Below are 17,870 nucleotides of genomic sequence, written 5' to 3'. Positions count from 1 at the left end.
GATGACTGATAAAAGAAGCTACCTAAAACGGCTTTTATGCTTTCTACATCTCGTTATTGAAAATAAACTTAATTAAACTTATCATTCATGCCTTAAACGTATCATGTTAACCACTGAGAACGCTTCACTCTCGCTGTTAATACCAGGGCAGTGAGTTCTGTATATTAAGAATATTTTCAAGCATTTACATATAAATTACCCCACCTAAGTGAAAACCGGCGTTTCAACTGAATTTTTCAACTGACTGAAAAACAAAAGCTTCTCTACGCGCTTACTGATCACTTTTTAAAAATCCTAGTACAACATCCAATTAAATGCCCTAATCTTAAACGTACAGCTCGATAATTTTTTACAGGCGTGCACACGTCAGTATAACCGTCCTCCACTAATCACTTATTTTTTTTCCAAATATTTTCATCCGACATCGCAAACCAAAACAAAATCTCTCTCCTTCGGGAGCGACGAGCTCCTTGACTCCCTTAAGTAAGATGCGTGGATTTCAAAAGAGAAACCTTTAGCCGGCGGACGGGAACGGCAGCTCGTCAAATTTAAGGCGGAGGAGACGACCCCGGCCCGGCACTCGGTTCTAAGACAAAGCTCAGAACCGCCAACCTCGATAAACATACAAAGAAGAAATAACCAAAGCTCCTGCTCCAGGTGGGGCGGGGGCCGAGAGACCCGAGAAGACTTTACAAACGGATGACACGGCGGCGGGGTTCGGCAGCCAAGCCCCCTCGCCGGGGCCCGCGGCGGCGCTCCCCGGCCAGGCAGGGTCGCGGGGAGGCGGCGGGCTCCAGGAGGCACCGCCAATCTCCTTCTCGAACCGGCGAACTGGAGGCAGGGGCTGGGGGATCCGGCGACAATAAAAAGGAGGGAGGAGTCATCCTACCTCTCCCCGTGCGCGCTGCGCGCTCCGCCGGGTGCGGGGAGACCGCGACCGGTGCGGCGGCTCCGCAACGAGGCCGCGCGCGCCCGAGCCCCGGCGGCCGGCGGGGGTTGACGCAGCGCGGGTGGGGAGGCCGCGGCGGCCGCGGGGACAGCAACGCCGGCGGCGGCGGCGGCAGCAGCAGCGGCAGCAGCAGCACCGTCGCCGGCGGCTGCGAAACGCCGGCTCCCCTCCCACCTCCGGCCTGCCGCCCGCCCCTTCCTCTGGGGTCGCGGTCCCCTCCCCGCGCCCGGCGCCGGCCGCGCCGCGTCTCACCTGCAGGTGACCTGTTTAGTCCAGCCGCCGCCGCTGCCGTCGCTGCCGCCTCCCCCGCCCCCCGCCCCCAGGGACGGGGAGGTGACTGTGGGGGTAGGGGTGGGGGAGGCCGCTGCCACCGCCGCCGCTGCCGCTCCTGCTCCTGATGTTGTGGCTGTTGTTCCGGGAGCTGCAGCCTCCGCCATTACTGTTTATCCCACACAGCAATGGCGCCGGAACTTCCGGGATCACATAATTCCGGTCCGGCTGCGGGGAGGAGAAGGCGGCGAGGCGATGGGTGGGGTGGGGGAGGACACGGAGCCGGCCGCTCGCTCCCCTCTGCCCCGCGTCGCGTCTCTGAGCGCTCTCGCCGCTCCAACTGCGGGCCGGAGCCCGAGCGCCCCCAGCCCGCCCCCAGCGCCCTCTGATTGGTGGGCGAGGCAGCTCCGCCTGCGAGGGGCGGAGCGAGGGCAGGCTAGCCCAGGTGAGGCCCACCCCCGCAACCTACTGCCCCCAGGCTCCACATCCAGGGAACCAAAGTCCTCATTTCAAGGGCACTGACTTAGAGGAATGCGTCCCAGCATAGGCTGATGCAGTTGAGAGGCGGAGTGGGATTGGGGTCCTGGGTTTGAATCCAGACTTTCCTGGCTCTACCAATTACTAGCTGTACGAACTTGAGCTGGTTACCCATTCTCTCTAGCCACAGTCTCCTGATCTCTCAAATGGGGGTGAGAGTAGGCCCTACCACATAGGGTTGTGGTGAGGATTATATATGTGTGGCAATCACTGAGCTTAGTGCCTGGCCAGACTAAACACTTAATAAATGTTCTCCCTTATTCTTCCCATCAGAGGTGGGATCTCTCAACCCAAGAGAATAGCTAAGCAAATGCTCTGCAGTCAGCTTGTCTCGGTTACCTCCAGGCTTCTCCCATCCCTAGCAGTGTGTATTTGAGTAAGCTAACTTACCTCTTAGTGCTCCTGCTTTCCATCTGTAAGATAATAAATAATAATAATTTTAAAATAATAACTGGCCCTACCCCAGAGACGATTATGAAAATTAAATGAGAGTCCACTGTGCTTCACACTACAGTTTTAACTTAATAGATATTGAATAACGAAAGCTGTCTGAAATATCCCAGCTTCTAAGAGTTATTCCTAAGACTAGGAACATTAAAAAGTATTTAATCCTACTTTCTGATTAAAGCCCATGGTCCACACAGATGCTGCATATTAAATCCTGAGCAGTTTTTCATGAACCCTTAAATTTGCTTTTCTATAGTCTCTCTACCTTGAGAAAGTGCAAATCTACCCCACTGATAATCAGACCACAATGTTCCCAACAGACACAAACAAGGACAGTGGCAAAGCCAACAGAAAACAGTGTTTCACCCAAGGCCACACCATAACTGCGAAATGACTAACAATCCTCTTTTGAGTAATTACAGCTTTTTGCTAATGACTTCCTCAGCCCCACTTCATTTCTCCCTCTGACCTCCCAAAGATTTATGAGACACCCAGTTTCTAAACTGCCCCACCTCACGACAGCACCCCAAACCAGAGCTGGTCTCCTCTTCTGCTGTGTTGTTACCCAAAAAGAGCTTCAAACCTGTGAGAAGCCCCTCCCTATTCCCCTTTCCAAGATGCCCGCATTCCGCTCCTGAGTGGCCTCCCCTGCTGCGCAAGTTAATAAATCTTTGTTGGACTACAGATGTGTTCCTGGTAGTCTTTTTCTGTTAGGGTTTATCTGTTGTTGTTAAATAACAGAATTTCAACCAAGTCAATTTTATGATCTAATTGGCTTTACTGAACAATTCATGAATTGGGCATCTAGAAAGGAGTTGCACTGAGCTGTAGAAAAGGAAAGGTTTTTAAAGGCTGAAAGGGGGCAGAAAAAGGAACTTATTAGCAAAGAAAGCATTGTTCTCCCAAAAGGAACAAAAGGGGCCTACCGGTCCTATCACCTCACCTAGTGCTGACCTAGTGCTGACCTAGTGCCTCTCACCTCACCTAGTGCTGACCGAGTGCTGACCCGGTAATTCCAGGTTGACTGGTTAAAGGTTACATTCCTGGGGGGGTTGAGACAACAATTAGGTTAGGTATTAAGTCTTGGTTTAGAGATGTGCGGTTTAGCATAAGTGACTCCATTTTGGGCCTTCTGTCTCCTTTTTAACACAGTCAAGTTGATAAATTGTGTTTTTAAAACGTGGGAGTAGGAAAGGAAGTACTGAAACTTTTTTATGTTAAGAAAAAGGGTCATTTAAAACAATTCTTCTATTTTAGAAAAATCCTCTTATAAAGTATGGATTCTTTTTGTCTCCTCACTGCTGCCCTCACCTGGAAGCAGTGATGCTCAGCTCAGGGCCCTCAGTGCAGTCACATGACATGGTAAAAGATCTGAGTCACAGAGATACACCTGGAAAGGCCCTGGGCCTCAACTTTAAGATGGATTGAGGGGCTTCCCTGGTGGCGCAGTGGTTGAGAATCCGCCTGCCGATGCAGGGGATACGGGTTCGTGCCCCGGTCCGGGAAGATCCCACATGCCGCGGAGCGGCTGGGCCCGTGAGCCATGGCCGCTGAGCCTGCGCGTCCGGAGCCTGTGCCCCGCAACGGGAGAGGCCACAACAGTGAGAGGCCCGCGTACCACAAAAAAAAAAAAAAAAAAAAAAAAAAAAAAAAAAAGATGGATTGAGAATGGGACCCAGAGCTGTCCCCGAGACCCCATGTGCCCAGCCAAGCTGAGCTCTGAATTTTAGATCTTCCTGTTCAACCCTGCAGCCAAAGTGACTTTCTCTGCTCCAAGTCCTCCAAGGAGGGTTTCAATCAGGGTAAGGCTTTACTAGGCCCCATCTGCAGACCTCATTTCTCTTCTGCCCCTTTTTCCGCTTCTCCAGGAACTCTGACCTCAAGCTTGTTACCAAATGCAAGTTTGTGTGCCTGAGGCACAGTGAGGCCAAACAGACCTAAACATCAGAGTTTGGTGCAGAGAGAGGTTTATTGCAGGGCCAACCAAGGGGAACAGGTGGCTCATGCTCAAAAAACAACCCCAACTCCTCGATGGTTTTCAAGGAGAAGTTTTTATAGGCAAAATTTGGGGTGAGGGCTGCAAGGTGTATGATTTTTTCTGACTGGTTGGTGGTGAGGTAACAAGGTGGGGCTCCAGGAATGTTCAGCCGGAAGTTACCATCCTCCACCTGGGTGTGGACCTTAGTCCCCGCAGAAGAACTCAAAGATATTGTTATGTACATTCCTTGAGGAAGAACCAGGACCCTGCCCCGAGGCTTCACTATTGTTTCTTGACTGCTCCTTCTTTGTTTCTGTGTTCCCTCCCTTCCCTGATTAGCAACTGTTTGAATCCACCCTTTGGAACTCAGGGAATATCAAGGAGGCTGAATGAAGCTTAGAAACTAGAAACTAGGGGCAGGGAAAGGATTTGTACTTGGTTGCACGCTGACCCAAACACGCAAGTCACACTCTCACAACCTCATCATCTAGGCATTTCCTTGGCTACCTCCTCCAAGCTCTTGCCAAAACTCAACCAGAAATTCTCAAATCTCGGGGCTGGGGGTGATAAATTGGGAGATTGGGATTGACATATACACACTACTATATATAATAAGGACCTACTGTATAGCACAGGGAACTCTACTCAAAACTCTGTAATGACCTATATGAGAAAAGACTCCTAAAAAGAGTAGATATATGTGTCGACTAAAAAACTATTCACAACCTAAAAGTTGAGAGTTACGTTTTATTCAGCTGGAGTTTTTAGGACTTCAAGCCCGGCAGTCAGCGTCTCAAGTAACCCTGAGAAAATTGCTCCGAGGAGAGGAGAGGGAAGGGGAGCTAGTATATATAGTTTTGTAACAAAGGGCAGGTAGTAGCAACAAAAGATTACTGTTAATAAAAGAAAACTAGATATCTCAAGTTAAGGAATTTAACATTTTTCTATGCATGGGAAGATGCAAGAGTTGGGCTCACTGAAATCGTTCCTTTGGTATGCACCTCAGCTGTCTGGGGCCAGTATCCTGTGTTTTCATGCCCTGAGTCCCCTCAGGGCTCACCAGCGTAGCCTAGTGAGCTGCAATTGCTGATGACTGTGACATCCTTTGTTTACTGATAATGGCAGGCAATATTCCATTTACCATATGTATATGTATAACTGATTCACTTTGCTGTACAGCAGAAACTAAAACAACATTGCAAATCAACTATACTCCAATAAAAAATTAATTAAGGGCTTCCCTGGTGGCACAGCGGTTAAGAATCCGCCTGCCAATGCAGGGGACACGGGTTCGAGCCCTGGTCCGGGAAGATCCCACATGCCACGGAGCAACTAAGCTCGCGAGCCACAACTACTGAGCCCGTGCGCCACAACTACTGAGCCCGCGTGCCTAGAGCCCGCGCTCCACAACAAGAGAAGCCACCGCAATGAGAAGCCCGCGCACCGCAACGAAGAGTAGCCCCCGCTCACCGCAACTAGAGGAAGCCCACGCGCAGCAACGAAGACCCAACACAGCCAAAAATAAATAAATTAAATAAATAAAATTTTTAAAAATAAATTAAAACAATTTTTAAAAAGAAATTCTCAAATCTCAATTTCTCCTCTGACTGCCTTTTAAAATATTGCAACATGTTTTCTCAGCACCTCACCCCACCCTCCTACACTCCTAATCCCCTTACTCTGCTCCATTTTTCTTTTTCTTTCTTTTTTTTTTTTTTGGCATGCAGGATCTTAGTTCCCAGACCAGGGATCGAACCCATGCCCCTGCAATGGAAGCTGGAGTCTTAACCACTGGATCACCAGGGAAGTCCCTGCTCTATTTTTCTTTATTGCATAGTATTTACCTTCTGATTTACTATAGAATTTCTTGTTATTTATTTTTTTAATTGTCTATCTCTCCTAGCTAGAATATAAGTTCCCTGAGGGCAGGAATCTTTACCTATTTTGTTCAGCTGTATCCCAAGTCCCTAGTATGGTGTCTGGCATATAATAGGTGCTCAATAATATTTGGACAATGGATGAAAGAATTCTCTGTTGTTAGAAAAATTACTATGCCTTGTCTCACCATCCATACCAATAGGAATAATGATGTTTTGTATTATAGGGAAACAAAATAAACAAAGAGTCATCCCTTTCTCTGGGAGAAAAGATCAGCACAGGGCAATCCATTTACCCCTTCCCTCACAAAATATTTATTAGTGATTTTGATTTTGCTGGACCCGTGCTACTCAAACAGCCAGGTTACATAGGAATCATGAGCGGACTTTAGCGCCTGAACGTAGTAGCCAGGTGACATTGGGCAAGTTCCTGCCTAAGTCTCCTCACTGGTGAAATAAGGCCAGTGGTACACCTTCCTTATAAGTATTAAATGAGTTAACATATATAAGCCTCAAGGAACAGTCCCTAGGTGTAGTAACTGCTAGGTAAGTATTTATTATTGTTTCCATTGATGTTCTATGATGTTAAAACAGGGTTGCCAGATTTAGCATATGAAAATACAGGATACCCAGTTAAATTTGAACTTCAGATAAATAACAAATCGAGTTTTAGTGTAAGTATATCCCAAATATTGCATGGGATATACTTATACTTAAAACATTCGTTGTCTGTCTGAACTTCAAATATAACTAGGCATCCTATATTTTATCTGGCAACCCTACATCAGAACCATACTTGATGCTTTTCAAAGGCCTGTCACCTCCTTGTCTAGTTCTAGTCTCACAACGGGTTCTTGAAGTTGAGCGAGCACAGATTATTTTGCCCCTATAAATCTGAGCAGATGAAGTTGAAGAGACAGGCAGAGATGCTGTGCAGGATCACACAGCCCATGAGTGACAGAGCAGAGCTTGAAGCTTGAGGAATTGTAGCTGTGGGGCTAGTGTTCCTTCCCCAGCCGGTGCTGGAAGTCAGGCTCTCCCCTAGGGGAAGCTTTTAATATAAAAGGGAAGACTACAGACAAGACGCAAGCCCACTTGTCAGTCTGTGCTGGGTGCTACAAAATTAAAGAAAGTATAAGAGATAAGGCTAGCATCGTGCCAAGCCACTGTGGATTCTATTGCTGTGAGCAGATCTACTTTGCACTCTGTGGAACAACCTTGAAAACCTTAGTGTGTGAATTCTAGTCCACACAATAAGCACCAATATTAATCTTCCTGTTATTTTCTTTCCAAAGGGGGTTCAAATAATGATTTGGTTTCTGTAAAAACACTCTGTATTTTCACATAGGTCAGTGGTTCCCTGCCTTCTTCGGTCTAAGTACCCTCTCCGACAATTTATGAATTATTTAGACGCTGTGTTAATTTTTGCTTTGTATAAATTTTTAAAATAATAATAGTCATGTGACTAAACATTTTTAAAAGTAGAAAAGGGCCTGACAGGGACTTCCCTGGTGTTCCAGTGGTTAGGACTCCAGCCTCTCACTGCCCAGGGCCGGGGTTCGATCCCTAATCAGGGAAATAAGATCCCACAAGCCGGGCAGTGCAGCCAAAAAGAAGGCGGGGGGACATGACAAAGATTCTTTGACTAAACTCTACTTAGGCTCCCCTGAACTTTACAATGAGGCCTCAATTTTTGGACTTCCGTTTGTTCATCTCTGCATCATCCAGTTTTAGCAAGAATCCTGTTAAATTGCTTTAGCCAGAATCTTCCATCGCACCAGTGCCGGTAGAATCTGGGAGACAGAGTTTTGGGTGAAGTAGAAAAGGACAGTATTGCTTTGCCAGGCAAATGCGAACACACAAGGTTCCTGCCTCAAAAAAAATGTTTGTCCCAACCCTAGAGGATTTGAGGAGGAGTTTTATGACAATACTTCCACGCTGGCGTTGCTGACAAGATGAGGGTGTGTGCAGGGTCTCAGGGTCTCCGGATCTTGATGAGCTTCTCTGGTCCCTTTAATCTTGCCTCAGGTGGTTTCTCCGCAGCTCCTCCCTTGATTAGCAACTTCGAATCTGCCCTTTGGAACTCACGAAAGGTCATGGAGGCTGGAGTCTTGCCTACAAGAAATGGGGGACCAAAAAAAAGGCTTCCGTGCCCGGGATCCCATAACCCCACCCCCGTTTCACTAAGCACTGGACCACCGGGGAATTCCTCTCTCTCTTTTTTTAAAATGGAAGTAGAGTTGATTTACAATTATTTGCCCTTCCTCTTAATCCTCATAAATTTAAGAGATACTTTATTTCCTCTTCTGTCTATTCACAACCTTTGCCCATTTTTCTCTTAGATCATTTGTAAGTGGAATTAGGGAAATTAGCATTTTGTTTCTCATGAACTGCAAATATGTTTCTCAGTTTGTTGTTGGTGTTCTGATTTTCCTTGTGATTTTTGCCATGCGTATTTTTTTTAAGATGCAGTCTAATTCTATGCTTTCTCGATTTTGTATCATAGTTATAAACGTCTTCCCCACCCCAAGGTTATAAACGTATTCACCCCCCCCCTTTTTTCCCTAGTAACTTTATGGTTTGATTTACTACATTTAAATTTATGATCCTTTTGTAATTTGTCCGGGCACAAGGTGTTAGGTGTGACAGCTTTGATTTTTCCCAGATGGTTACTCAGTTGTCTCATTTATTGAATAATCGTTTTTCCACTGACTTGAGATGCCATCTTTATGGCATATTAAATTCTTTAAAAAAATTTTTAATAGTGTTCATTTCTTTTTTTTCCTTAAGAAATTTATTTATTTTTGGTTGCATTGGGTCTTCATCGCTGCACGGGCTCTCTTCAGTTACAGAGGGTGGTGCGCGAGCTTCTCATTGCGGTGGCTTCTCTTGTGGCGGAGCACCGGAGCTGGGCCAGCTGGCTTCAGTAGTTGTGGCTCGTGGGCTCTACAGTGCAGACTCAGTAGTTGTGGCGCACGGGCTTAGTTGCTCCGCAGCATGTGGGATCTTCCCGGACCAGGGCTCGAACCCGCGTCCCCTGCATTGGCAGGCGGATTCTTAACCACTGCGCCACCAGGGAAGTCCCATATTAAATTCTTATACTCATGTCTGTTTGGGAACTTTTCTGTTCTCTTTATTTAAATCCCAGTGTTGTATATCATTGAAGGTATATAATATCTGTTAGTGCCAGCTTACTTTTTTTTTCCAGAAAAGTTCTCACTTCATCTTTTACGTATGAAATTTAGAATCTGATTGTCTAATTTTTAAAATGCTGTTGTTTTTATTTTGAACATGAAACATTTTGCCCTGCCCCTCCCACAATCTGCACGTAATTCTTGGAGCTCTTTGTCCTCCGCTTTAGCTCAGTGCCTGGCCCCAAATCTTTGTTGAGTAAACAAATGAATAGATAAACCAATGGAGAGATGTAGGAATGAATGCAAATTTAGGTTTGTGCTGGTTTACCCTAGCGCGAAGCTCCGCTTCCCCACTCTAAAGGACAGGAGCTAAGGTCTTAGGGAAAAGATTAGGAAAACTTGTAGCAAACTCAGTGCCTCCTCTTTAAATGGCCTGGTGTCTCAGCCCTTCACGCACTCCCACACCCCCAAGCCTTTGTGCAGACCAAATAGCTTTTGCAGTTTGAGGGCTTTCTTTTAAGCAGGGAGCAAAAAATGCTAATAATGTTTCCAGTTTCCATTCTTGCCCTTGCAAGGCGTGTGAGCTGTAATCTCCAAAAGTACAAAAAGGCCTGGGGACAGCCCTAGGGGTGGGTGGGAAAAAGATCAAATAGATTTGAGAAAAGTAAGCATTTAAAATACCAAGAAGTGGGAGAGAGGGTGATGCAAGAGGGAAGAGATATGGGAACATATGTATATGTATAACTGATTCAGTTTGTTGTAAAGGAAAAACTAACACACTATTGTAAAACAATTATACTCCAATAAAGATGTTAAAAAAGAAAAAAAAAAAAAATAAAATAAAATAAAATACCAAGAAGTTAGAAAAATCTTAGGGGGTGTGTGTGTGTTTGTGTGTGTGTTTTAGCCATTAGAGTAAATGCTACTCTCTCTTCTGCCCTAGTGAAACCAAGCTTTCTAGGAAAGAGAGGCTGGAGAGGGGAGCCTAATCTCCGTATGAATTATCTATTTCAAAAGACTTCTTGAGTCCAGACTAAGAAATGGGTGCTGAGAATGAATTTAAGAATTCCCTAGGCTGGGATTAACAGATACACACTACTATGTATAAAATAGGTAAACAACAAGGGCCTACTGTATAGCACAGGGAACTATACTCAATATTACATAATAATCTATAAGGGAAAAGAATCTTAAAAAGTATATGTGGGGGCTTCCCTGGTGGCGCAGTGGTTGAGAATCCGCCTGCCGATGCAGGAGACACGGGTTCGTGCCCGGGTCCGGGAAGATCCCACATGCCGCGGAGCGGCTGGGCCCGTGAGCCATGGCCGCTGAGCCTGCGCGTCGGGAGCCTGTGCTCCGCAATGGGAGAGGCCACAACAGTGAGAGGCCCGCGTACCACAAAAAAATAAAATAAAATAAAATAAAAAGTATATGTGTATGTGTGTGTGTATATATATATATATATGTAAATAGCTGTGCTGTACACCTGAAACTCACACGATATTATAAATCAATTTAAAAAAAAGAATTCCTTAGCCTTATTTGGTTAAAAAAACAGAATTTTGTTTGTTTGTTTGTCTTTTTAAGAAAAAGCTTCTTCCAGGTACAGTCTAAATGGGCCACAGTCTTAGGATGATGGCATCAGTGAATGTATTCACTTATTCATTCATTTAGATAGGGTCATTAGGGAAGGCTTTTCTCTTTTCTTTTTTTAAAAAATAAATTTATTTATTTATTTTTGGCTGTGTTGGGCCTTCGCTGCTGCGCGGGCTTTCTCTGGTTGCTCGAGCAGGGGCTACACTTCGTTGCGTTATGCGGGCTTCTCATCGCAGTGGCTTCTCTTGTTGCAGAGCATGGGCTCTAGGGGCGCAGGCTCAGTAGTTGTGGCCCACGGGCTGAGTTACTCTGCGGTGTGTGGGATCTTCCTGGACCAGGGCTCGAACCCATGTCTCCTGCATTGGCAGGCGGATTCTTAACCACTGCGCCACCAGGGAAGTCCAGAGAAGCCTATTCTAAGATGATATTTGAACAGACACCTAAAGGATTGGCAAGAATAAGCCAATTGAAAATCTAAGGGAATAGTGTACAGGACAGAGGGAACAGCGAGTACAGAAGCCCTGAGACGGGGTCATGACTTGGTATAATCCAAGAACTGCCAATGCCAGTGTGGCTGGAGCCCATTGAGACAGGCTGAGTGTGGCCAGAGATGGGGCAGGCTGGCTGGGGAGAAATGGGGAGAGAGAGTGAGAGACAGGGTCCCGAGGAGCAGATGCTTCCTGACACCAGTTCACAACATGCTTTGGGCGTGAGTCTATCAGCCAGGCAGACGTTATCAAACCTACTGAAACTGCACTGAAGCAGCGGGCATCCTGGTGTGACTACCTGAGGGAGAAGACAAAGGGATGTTGTGAGTGGAGGGCGGGCACAGCACAGACCCCTTTTTCATTCTCAAATAACCACAGGTACAGAGTGCCTTTCTAGTTTATCCTTGTGGCTTCACACATAGCAGGGAGCTTTGATCTGAAGGGTTACAGCAATGCATTCTGGATTTGGTAATTACATGGGAGAAAAAAAAAACTTTCTCTACTCTCTTAGGTTCATTATCTAGGACATGAAAATTAAACTGATAAAAGACAGATTAACAGGAGAAAACAGTTTGTTTCATATGCATAAGAGTAGCCAGTGAAAGAAGCAGCTGGCTTCTTAAATGGTTAAAATTAAAGGCTTATACACCTAACTTAGTAGGGAAAAGGGAGGGAGAGAGAAGGCTTCTATGGGAAAAAACCCAATAGGTTTCTTTAGGGAGGCCCAGTGGGTTTTTAGAACAGGTGAGAGATAAGAAGGTTTGTGATAATGATCGTCTACACGGGTATGCATGGTATTTCTGCCTTCTTGAGGGCCATTAAGTGGATTTATGGTATCCTCATTTCCTAGCAGTTGCTGATTTTAGTTGGGTAAGGAAAACTCAGAAAAACTTTTTTTCTGTGTCTGTTGAATCTTAAATGTCTTCAGCTTAAAATCATCTTGATATCAACTCTGGGGTCTTGAGTGGGTCCCCACATTATCTAATATATATCTCATAGCATCTTGTGCCTATTTTCCAAAATATAAAAATGCTCATGTAATTGACAGATGAAACTAATGCCCTTTGATCAGAGAGCTGCCCAGAGAATACTTGCTTTATATGTCCTCCTAAGACGGGGATCTGAGCTCCTAGGACTCACCCTTGAAGAGCAGTACAAGACCACCAGCCACCCAAGCCGCAGGGGAGCCTTCACCTCGCTGACCCCACCTCAGCTCAGTGCCTGCAGCTCCTTGTTGCCTCTCACAGCAGCGGCCAGTCTTCCTGAGCACTGGCTCCCATGTAGGACCACCAGCCAGGCCCAGAGGCGACGGATGCCTTCCTCTCCCTCTTCCTAAAGCCCCCCTGTGCCCAAGTCCTGGCCTTTTCACTTCTGAAATCTATCTCAAATTTGCCTTCTTGCATCTCCACTGCCACGACTCTAAGCTATCATCATTTCTTGCTGGGCTGTTTCAGTGGCCTGGTAATTGGTCTGTGGGCATCTACTCTGGCTCTTCCCATTCCACCCGCTGCATTGTAGCCAGTGATCTAAATCTGAAGATGCTGTGTCATTATCTTGCTTAAAACTTTTTCATAGTTTCTGGTTACTTGTATTATTTTTTTAATTTATTTTTTAAACATCATTTATATATATATATTTAGTTACTTATTTGGTTGCACGGGGCCTTAGCTGCAGCAGGCGGGCTCCTTAGTTGAGGCATGTGGGCTCCCCAGTTGTGGCATGTGAAATCTTAGTTGCAGCATTCATGTGGGATCGAACCCAGGGCCCCTGCATTGGAAGCACGGAGTCCTATCCACTGCACCACCAGGGAAGTCCCTCTGGTTACTTTTAGAATGAGAATTAAATCCTTAGTATGATCTACAGAGCCTTACAAATTTTGACCCTGTTATGGACTGAATTGTGGCCCCCTCTCCCCCAAACTCCTGTGTTGAAGTCCCAATTCCCAGCACCTCAGAATGGAGATAGAGCCTTTAAAGAGGTAATTGAGGTGATATAAGGTCATTGGGGTTGCCCCTAATCTAATATGACTGGTGTCCTTATAAGAAGAGGCACCTAGGACACAGACAAGCAAAGAGGAAAGACGATATGAAGATACAGTTCATCTGCAAGTCAAGGAGAGAGGCCTCAGAAGAAAGCAACCCTGGGACTTCCAGCCTCCTCAGCTGTCACACAATACATTTCCATTGCTTAAGCTGCCTAGTCTGTGGTACTTTGTTATGGCAGCCCTAGCAAACTAATACTGGCGCCTACGTATCCATCCAGCTTCAATGTGTCTACAAAGCTCCCTTTACTACGTTTCTAGAACTTGCCTTGCTCCCTCCCACTATGTACCAAGCTATTCCCAAACTTCTTTCCCTTGCCCATTCCCACCACAGAAGTGAAATACTAGCTTTCCCAGCATCCCTTGCACCAAGGGATGGTCATATGATCATAGACCAAGGAGCTATGAGGGGAAGGCTGCAGGGAGGCCTCTGGGAAAGACGTCCTGGGTTTTCTGGATAAGTCAGGCTTCTGCTTGGTCCTCCCTACCTCCTGCTTTTGAAAACCATCCTTATGTCTGGAGCTGGGCTGATAAGGGGACAAGCCTGAGCACAAGAAGTAACGGACAGAAGATGGTAGAGCAGAGAGAGCCTCAAAAACAGAGTGCAAGCATTGGCCCAGTGCCAGCAGCCACCACCTCCATATTTTTTGTTGTATGAGAAAAAACAAAAACACCTAATTGTTTTAGCCACTGGCAGTCAGATTTTCTGTTTCTTGAAGCCAAAAGCATTTCTAACCAATGTATGACTTAAGGCTTTGCACATGCTGTTCCCTTCTCTGCAATGCTATTCCCTCCTCTCCCCAACCTCAGACCTCAGCTCAAGTATCACTTTCTTGGGGAAGTGTTCTCTAAGCTCCTGACCAAGTCCAACCCCTCTGCTCCACTCTCACACTCCAATTCCCCATCCTTTATAACACCTGTCATGATGGAAACATTACATTTGTTTGTGTACGATTATTTGAATGTCGGTCTCCCCCCTCCAAATCTCTTGAGAGCAGGGACTGTATTTATATTTGTTCACGTTGTACCTCCAGTATCTATCACACTCAATATGTATAGAATGAATGAATGAATGAATGAATGTCAAAAAGGCCCAATCCCAGGACATGCATTCATTCAAACTAGAGCAGTGTCTGGTGCATCATTACAGTTCAATAAATATATATCTAATGAGTGAATGAATGGGGGAAACAAAGGTGAAAAGTAGCAGCACCCGTCCTCAAGGAATTTAGAAGCTAAGAGTGGAAGCAGACCCCAAAGGAGAACATTTTACTGGGAATGTGCAGTGGTAGAGGCACCTGCAAGGCGCTGTCAGAGGTCAGAGAAGCAGCCATTACGCCAGACTGATTGAGAGAGTGGGTAGCAGGGAAAGTGCCACACGAGCTGAGCCAGCCGTGTGCCCTTGCTGCAGACCGCAGACGCACAGGGCCCTTGCTGCAGACCGCAGACGCACAGGCGTGGGGCTCAGGGACCGGATGGTGGAGGAGGGCAGCTGGGGGCAGTTCTGCATTCACTGTTGAAGCATAAAATCCTCGGCAGGAAAGGGCAGGCTGCAGCCAGCTCTGGGGGAGGTGGGGAGGACAGGGAGGGGTTCGACTTGGCCTGCAGGCAGTGGGGAGCCCCGGGAAGGTCTTGGGCAGGAGCCTGGCGCCAGTGCAGGTGGTCAGATCACAATCTAGCAGCAGAAGAAAGGTAGCTCTGAGTCCTGAGCTGCCAGCTTCACCGTGGTTACCTACCCTTCTAACTGGGATGATTCCGAGTCCCAGGCAAGGTTTCTGCACACAAGCTGTTCCGAAAGACAAACTAACCCTGTGAACTGAGTCAAGGAAATGGGTCCTGACCATTCATCAAGGACTCTGGCACCTGCCCTGCAGTCTCTCCACCCCAGGCCAGACCAGAAGGCCGGGTATCTTTAAAATTCACTGGGAGGGGCTTCCCTGGTGGCGCAGTGGTTGAGAGTCCGCCTGCCAATGCAGGAGACACGGGTTCGTGCCCTGGTCCGGGAAGATCCCACATGCCGCGGAGCAACTAAGCCCGTGAGCCATGGCCGCTAGGCCTGCGCGTCCGGAGCCTGTGCTCCGCAATGGGAGAGGCCACAACAGTGAGAGGCCCGCATACCGCAAAAAAAAAAAAAAAAAAAAAAAAAAAATTCACCGGGAGACTTCCCTGGTAGTCCAGTGGTTAAGACTCCGAGCATGGGTTCGATCCCTGGTCGGGGAACTAAGATCCCACGTGCCACAGAGCATAGCCAGAAAAATAAATAAACAAAGCAAATCAAATCAAATCCACGGGGACCACCCTGACTCCAGTTTTCTATGCGCTCGCTCACCCTCAGGGGCCATTTCCTACCTTAAAAAAAAAAAATCCCTACTATATATAAAATAGATAACCAACAAGGACCTACTATACAGCACAGGGAACTGTATTGATTATTTTGTAATAACCTATAAGGGAAAAGAATCTGAAGAAAAACTAGATATACATGTATGTATAACTGATTCACTTTGCTGTATACCTGAAACTAACACAACATTGTAAATCGACTAGACTTCAATAAATATATATATACCTCCAACTTAAAAAAAAAAAAATCCCAGATACCTTCTCTACTGTTTATAGCCAGGCCTTTTCAGCCCCCCTAACTGCTCTACCTCCAGCCACTGATCTTATAGCCCATTCTCTGACCACAACCTATATCTCCTCTTTGGAATTCTCAGTCCAGTAGGGGTTTCAGGGACAATCGTCCAGTGAGCCCAGGACCCCCCAAGAAAATGCCATTTGTCATAAACTCTTTCTTGGTCATCAGATCCTGCCCTAAATCAATGAAAGGCTTCAGGCTTTAAATAGAAAGCTGAGACTTCCCTGTTGGTGCAGTGGTTAAGAATCCACCTGCCAATGCAGGGGACATGGGTTTGAGCCCTGGTCCGGGAAGATCCCACAACTAAGGAGCAACTAAGCCCGTGAGCCACAACTACTGAGCCTGCGCTCTAGAGCCCGCAAGCCACGACTCCTGAGCCTGCGTGCCAGAACTCCTGAAGCCCGCGCACCTAGAGCCCGTGCTCCACAACAAGAGAAGCCACCGCAGTGAGAAGCCTGCGCACCGCAATGAAGAGCAGCCCCTGCTCGCCACAACTAGAGAAAGCCTGCGAGCAGCAGTGAAGACCCAATGTATCCAAAAATAAATAAATAAATACAATTTAAACATAAAAAATAAATAGAAAGCTGGCCGATTCCATTTGATTACACTCTGGCAATGGGGATTCTGGTTCCAACACTGCATTTGAAATGTAAAAATGTGTGGTGTGATCTAAGTGTCCATCAACAGATGAATGGATAAAACAAAACGTGTTTTACATTCCCTGGTGGTCCAGTGGTTAGGGCTCCGCATGTCCACTGCAGGGGGCATGGGTTCGATCCCTAGTCTGGGAACTAATATGATGGAATGATTAAGATTCAGCCTTAAAATAGAATGAAATTCTGACACATCTCCAACATGGATGAACCTTGAGGACATTATGCTAAGTGAAATGAGCCAATCACAAAAGGACAAATACTGCATGATTCTCCTTACATGAGGTACCTAAACTAGTCAACTTCATAGAGACAGAAAGTACAATAGAGGTTGTCAGGGCCAGGGGAGGGGAGAAGCGGGGAACTGGGAGAACGGGTACCCACTTTCAGTTGGGGATGGTGAAAAGTTTGTGGAGATGAAGGATGTCATTACGGTTGCACAACAATATGAATGTGCTCACCACTGCAGACTCTACACTCAGGAACGCTCAAGGTGGCCAATTGTATATTATGTGTAATTTAACACAAATAGAAATGTCAAAAATATGAATGGCTTTAGGAGTATTTGGAACACAAAATACACACACAGTCGAGTGCCTGTTCTTTTTTTTTCTTTCTTTTTTTTAAATGTATTTATTCATTTATTTAATTTTTGGCTGCATTGGGTCTTCGCTGCTGCACGTGGGTTTTCTGTGGTTGCTGAGAGCGGGGGCTACTCTTCGTTGTGGTGCGTGGGCTTCTCGTTAAGGTGGCTTCTCTTGTTGCGGAGCACAGGCTCTAGGCACGTGGGCTTCAGTAGTTGTGGCTCGCGGGCTCTAGAGCGCAGGCTCAGTGGTTGTGGCGCACGGGCTTAGTTGCTCCGCGGCATGTGGGATGTTCCCCGACCAGGGCTCGAATCCGTGTCCACTGCACTGACAGGTGGATTCCTAACCACTGCGCCACCGGGGAAGCTCCGAGTGCCTGTTCTGCGTGAAGCCCTGTGTGAGTCAGAGCTGCACCAGGAGCCCGGTGTGCTCATCAGGGAGGCAGACATCACTGGAAAGAGGATCTAGCGCCGGGCACTGCAAGCAGCTACCAAATAAGGAGGTGTATGAGCTATAAATAGCTGCTGAGACTGGCTGAGGCATGCCCTGACTTTAAGATCAGCTCAGCTGTTAGCTGCCTGGGATACACTAGGCTCTAGCTCAGTGTGTTTCCTCCCTCCTCACGCCCCACCTGTCCTGCCAAGACCTCCAGCTCCTCCCCTCCCTCCCTCTTGCATC

At 46.8% G+C, this 17,870-nt stretch overlaps 1 protein-coding gene across 2 annotated transcripts in view; it reads right to left on the bottom strand.

Moving 5' to 3' along the window:
- The window catches only part of MKRN1 (makorin ring finger protein 1), a 28,356-nt gene extending 26,760 nt beyond the window's left edge, over nt 1–1,596 (bottom strand). The window contains exon 1 of one of the 2 annotated variants that reach the window (XM_059074914.2): nt 1,202–1,596. In XM_059074914.2, the coding sequence (XP_058930897.1) occupies nt 1,202–1,386 (185 nt within the window). In that variant the 5' untranslated portion in view covers nt 1,387–1,596. The remainder of the gene's footprint in view (nt 1–1,201) is intronic. The other variant, XM_059074916.2, reaches the window with a different exon arrangement.
- Nucleotides 1,597–17,870: the final 16,274 nt, after the last annotated feature.

This window comes from Kogia breviceps, chromosome 9 (genome assembly GCF_026419965.1).
Source record: "Kogia breviceps isolate mKogBre1 chromosome 9, mKogBre1 haplotype 1, whole genome shotgun sequence".
Taxonomy (NCBI): Eukaryota; Metazoa; Chordata; class Mammalia; order Artiodactyla; family Physeteridae; genus Kogia; species Kogia breviceps.
The sequence above is the reverse complement of the archived record's forward strand: the minus strand, read 5'-3'. Positions and strand labels throughout refer to the sequence as shown.